This window comes from Phodopus roborovskii, unplaced genomic scaffold, assembly GCF_943737965.1.
Source record: "Phodopus roborovskii unplaced genomic scaffold, PHOROB, whole genome shotgun sequence".
Taxonomy (NCBI): domain Eukaryota; kingdom Metazoa; phylum Chordata; class Mammalia; order Rodentia; family Cricetidae; genus Phodopus; species Phodopus roborovskii.
In genome coordinates, this window is record NW_026126636.1 from 13065615 (window position 1) to 13071612 (window position 5998).

The 5998-nt window shown below is 36.1% G+C and overlaps 1 protein-coding gene across 1 annotated transcript; it reads right to left on the bottom strand.

Moving 5' to 3' along the window:
- Positions 1-1579: 1579 nt before the first annotated feature.
- LOC127238455 (vomeronasal type-1 receptor 4) lies at positions 1580-2553 on the bottom strand. The gene has a single exon (XM_051207073.1). It carries the CDS (start codon positions 2519-2521, stop codon positions 1580-1582), a length of 942 nt encoding a protein of 313 aa, XP_051063030.1. The 5' UTR covers positions 2522-2553.
- Between the last annotated feature and the right edge of the window lie 3445 nt (positions 2554-5998).

Genomic DNA, 5998 nt, shown 5'->3' on the forward strand with positions numbered 1-5998 from the left:
AAAAAGTCACTGAAAATTATGTGTGATCTGTGTTGGCCAGCTATTCCTGATTTTAAAGCCTGTCCTCCATATACAAGTGGTACAAAGTGTCATTCCGTTTAAAAAAATGAATCACACTTCTCCTGGCAACTTTCAGTTGCAAATAGCTTCTTGTTTAGGGGTGGAAATATAACAAATTTCATCAAATGTAAAATGAAACAGCATGAAAAAGAAGGAATGAGATTGTTAAGGAAAGAATAAAATGAAGGAAGGGATAATCTTTTGGATCATGTGGAAGTAATTAGATTTTGACAGGAAAGGGGTGTGGGGGGATACAGGCTATTCTGTACCCAGGAGTAAATACTCTGCAATCCTATTAAAATATATTCAAGTCTTGATAGGTCTCCTTTGCTTCGGCATGAGTGATTTTCATCTCAACTCTAGGGCTCCAAGGCAGGCAAGATAAAATAGCAATAATTTTTTTACATAATTAAATAAATACAACGCATATTTACATAGTTAAACAAGTTTAACTCATCTTTAATAGTTAAACAAATGCAGCACATCTTTGTTTAGTTAAACAAATATTCTGCAACAGGTCACTTCACTCAAGATGATTTTTTAAGTTTTATCTATTCACCTGCAAGTTTCCTGATGCCATTTTCTTTAAAACTGCTGATACTAATCCATTATGTAAATGTATTGCATGTTCTTTATCCATTCTACAGTTGGGAGCCATCTAGGTCATTTCTAGATTCTGGTTATTATGAATAAAGTTACTATGAGCATAGCTGATCAAGTGTATTTGTGGGAGAATGGAGCATGCTATAGGTACATCTTGGGGTAGATCCATTACCAATTTTTAAAGAATCGCAACACTAATTTCCACAGTGGCTGTGCAAGTTTGCATTCTCACCAGCAATGGAGGAGTGTTCATCTTACTCCACATCCTTACCAATATGAGCTGTGTTATTGAACTTATCCATTCTGACAGGTATAAGATGGAATCTCAAAGTAGTATTTCAAAGATGGTTTAAGGATGTTTAAGATTTTTGAAAGTGCTTCTTAGCCATTTGAATTTCCTCTATTGAGAGTTCTTTGATTAGAACTATACCTCATTTTTAATTAGATTATTAGTTTATTCACAATTAGTTTCTTGAGATATTTATATATCTTGTATATTAGCCCTATATCAGATGTGGAGTTGGTGAAAAATTTTTCCATACTGCAGGATGGCATTTTGTCCTATTGCCAGTGTCCTTTGCCTTACAGAAGCTTTTCAGTTTAATGAGGTTCCATTTATTAACTGTTGACCATAGTGCTTACACTATATGTGTTCTGTTCAGGAAGTTGTTCCAGTATCAATGCATTTAATGCTAATCCCCAATTTTTTGTGATATCAGGTTCATTGTTTCTGATTTTATGTTGAGGTCTTTGATCCCCAAACACTTGAGTTTTATAATCAGTTGTTGTAACACATACCTATCAGATTTGCTGAAGGAGGCAGAGAGAAGATGCTCAATACTTTCAAACTAGAGTCAGCATTCTACAATAGATTAAAGAATATGCCATTATATAAGCAAAGGCAGATAAGTACTGCTCATGTCAAACTTGAAGGAAGATTTCTTTTACTACAGCAGGATAAAAATATGCTGGAACTAGCCTTGATATTGCTGATGAGAACATAGGGGCAAACTATGGGAAAGCATATTTCTAGAAATAGAAATACACTTACTGCCCATAGCATTGGAGCTTTGTAGTAGGTCGAAAAGATAACCACAATAGAAGAGAATGAGTAAAAGATGACAAATACGCACACCAGCATGAGGATAGTTTGGGCAGCTCTCTCCTCAGGTGAGACTTTTAGAAAATATTGAGCACTATGGATATGCTTGACTTGTCCCTTATGTCTGTAGAGTATAATCACCATGGAGACACTTGAGCAGGCCATGAGACCCAGGCACAGGCCATCACTGAAGCACAGTAAGAATATATACAATGCTGTTGCCACATTACCGTAAGCAAACCATGAGCAGTATCCATAACTCATCCTAGTAGTTGTACTTTTGTTGTAAATGGGTCCTGACACTCTTGCTGGTGTCCAGATGTTTAGAAGCAGATGCACAAGCCAACTGAGTGAGCAGGAGGGGCCAATGAACTTGGTGGCTCTGTGTTTTAGCTTCATCCACCTGGAGTTGCTGGGGCTGATTGTGATTGCTTGGAAGCAACTGAGTAAGCACATGGCATACAGGGACACCCCCCTTGATATTCGGTAAATGTACATTATCAATTTACATCCAATGTCATCTAGGAAATACTTAAATCCAAAATCTGACATTGTCTGTGGAATTCCTCTTGAGATGATAGATAAGAAGTTGGCAAAAGTCAAATGCTCTATAATCAGGTCTTTGTGCATTAAATGCTTTCCAGTGAATATCAAAATGACATAATAAATTAGTATTAAGGAATTTCCAAGCATGCCCACTGTGATCTGGGAGAAGAGGAAAATTCCCACTGCCATGTTGCTAGAAGACATTTTCATTCCTATTAAAAATGTAAATAAATTTATTAGGGTGAAGAGTCCCTTGAAATATATTATGGGTGTGCATTATTTAATGATGTTAGCTAAAATAATATATTTTTCACTTTGGGGTATTACATAGCACCATCATTGAATAAGAGCATCTAAAGCTTTGTTCTTTATTAAAGTACATGTGCTGCATTACTTAAACGGAAAATTTTGGATATGTTTACTAAAGATTAATGTTTCCACTTGATGAGGTGCCATATAACCTTCAAACAGAAATCAAAGATTGAGGCAGACATCCATATGAATTTGAGGCTCGCTTGACCTACAGAGTTAATTCCAGGAAAGCCAGGGCTACACAAAGAAAAACTCTGTCTCAAAAAGCCCTCACCCAAAGACGAATGTTTCCATTGCCTTTGACTAAACATAATAATTTATCATTGATTTTCAAAGAATTTTAAAAACATGACATTATTGGTCTGGGTGGGGATGCACATGCCTTTAATCTCAGAACTTAGGAGGCACAGACAGGTGGATTTCTGTGAGTTCATGGCCAACCTGATCTACAAAGCTACACAAGAAACCTTGTCTTAAAAAACAAACAAACAAAATACCCAATGAAACAAAAAAAAAAAAAATAAACATGGCATTAAGTCTGAAATTCACATGACCAAAACTCAACATCCATCAAAAAAATAATAGAAAAATGTGCAAAAATCATATACAGAACAAGTGGTTAAATATCAAGCTATTTTATTTTTAGATATATTTTAGTTTTAATTATGTGTGTGCTGTGTGTGTGTGGGGGCCAGCAGGGGCCAGAGGCATGGGATCTCCTATAGCTGTGTTTGTAGATCATTATGAGCTACCTGTAAAAGCTAGTAACTGAACTCAGATTCAAAGTAAGAGCAGTGTGTACTCTGAAACACTGTGTGTCTTATCTTTCTGCCATAAAAAGAATATTTAAAACTAAATTTGAAAAAAAAAAGGAAAACATAAAACAAATGAGACATGGGTTACAGACCTAGACAAATTCCTTATAAACAATTCAGAACAGTTCAAAATGTATGTAAAATGAGGTTCAGCGTCTCCAATAATTAAGGAATGCAATCAGGTGATGCGAATTTACATAAAGAGCAGGAACTAAAGCTTGTGAGCATATGTGAAATAAGACCCTCTGTATCTACTCTATATGAAAGTGGAATGTTGTAGAAGCTCTACAAATTAGTATTGTTTCTCTTGAACAAAATTTATAAATCATTAGCAAATTCCAATTGGAGTGTTATTGCATCTCCCACATGTAGGGTCATGCTTATTTCTAAGTTGTCATTTTGTGCATGGAATTATTTGCCAAAAAAACGGTCTTGTTTATGTCCCTGCAGTTTTTCCTGCATAACATGGCATAAATGTACATTACCCTTTGCTTTAAAGAATGTTTGAAATTGTAATAATTTCCCTCCTAAAAGCAACACATTTCTAAGACTTATTTCTTATTATTTATTGATTCTCTTGGTATATACCTGTCTTAAAGTTCACATGCTATATATGCTGCATGCATATAAAATATTATTTTATATGAAACAAGAATTGCTATTTCATCCACCAGTTCTACTTTTTAGTATGAATGATAAAGAATTAAAATCAGGGACTTGAAAAGATAGCTCTTTAGACACTTCCATAGCAGAACCATTTAAAACATCTGAAGGATGCAATCATCCAACATGCCCATAACAAACAAATGAATCAAGACAACATTTGTATATACACAATGCTATAGTTAGTATTTATGCTATGAAATGAAAGGTTGGCGCATGCTACAATGTAGATAACCACAAGTGAACCGGTGTTAAGTGCCGTGGTCAATTATACTACTGGGTGATTCAGTCTAGCTGTAGTAACTACAATAAATAACTAAAAATGCACAAAAACAAAAGTGATGAAAGCCAGCAAGATGGCTCAGCATGTAAAGGTCCTTTCCTTCAAGCTCGATGATCAGAGTTCATTCCAGTGTCACCCATGGTCCAAGGAGAGAACCAGCTCCCCAAACATATCTCCTAACCTCCACACATGCACGATGTTTATAGGGTACATGCCCTTCCCAACAGTCACTGAATCCTGTGATAAAAACGTAAAAGACATTAGAGTGATGATTGGCAGTGATGCAAGGAGGAGGTAATAAATGTTGGTTTATTGAGCAGAGTTTTGGGTTTATGACAAAATGTTTTGGAGATCGGCTGGAGAACACTAGGATTATTTTTCACATGACTGCACTGCATACTTACAAAGGTAAAAATGATAAATATATGTAGTTACAACTTGGTTCTAATTAATAAAATAAGGGCATTGTGGTCATTAAATGATAAATTCTTGCTATGTTGTATGCTACAGAGCTACAGTGATGACAGTCAATTAAGGTGACACTGATGTGAACTCACAGGTTAACCACATAAAGTTTAGGGTCCAGTTGGTAAACTTTCATTTTTGTCTGTAAGCAAGAGTTAAAAATGTATTAGATAGGTGTATAATATGATAGATTTTGTTGCTGGGGTTTTGGTTTGGGAGTCACATATAACAGAATTCTCTAACATCAGGCAGATATGACAGCTTCTGAAACTCTAGACAGTCACAAGACAACAGGAATTGAGAAAGCCAAGCATACCTGTGTGGATTTTCCAGAAAGGATCCGGCCTAACTCTTCACATGAGAAGAGCACTTTATCTGTATGTTCTTGCAGATAACAGGTGAGCTAGAACCACACAACAGCTGCCATATTTTAGAATAGATGAAGTACCAAGAAATAAATCATATTCCTAGTATGTATTTATTCCTTATTTGTAATTTATTCAATTTTAACTCTTAATCCCTGAAGGGATGAAAAGAATAAAAGCAGTTCAAGTGAGCATGGTGAGATGGGGATGTAGCTCATGGCTTTTTCAGTTGGTGCAGGTCCCTGGGTGGGACTCCGCAGTATCATCTGTAGACAAGAAGAATCCAAATAGATCTTCCTGTTAAAAACTGAAAATTAGGAAGAAACATGCAGAAAGAGGAAGAGGGTGAGAGAGATAGAGACAGTGAGGAGAGATACAGAAAGAGACTGACAAGTGAATTTAGGAGGATGAAAAGTGAGTTGATACCACTAAAAGATATTTTACTCAGATATATATATCTACTATGAGAGACTCAGTACCAGCTTATGGAAGGAACAGGGTTCACAGACCTTAGGGAGGATTGACAGCTGGCTTCTCCCTGAGTTGGGAATAGCCCCAATTTCATCCAAAAACACATTCAAATTACCAGTTTCTAAACCAATACCAGAGTTTTCCCTACCCCACCTATTCAGTGTCCTTCTTCCTTCCTTCCTTCCTTCCTTCCTTCCTTCCTTCCTTCCTTCCTTTCTGCCTTTCTTCCTTCCTCCTCTGCTTCTCTCCTTCCTTTCAGCAGAGCTGTTGAAAGAAAAATGTAATATAAATATTTTCAATACAACTATGATTA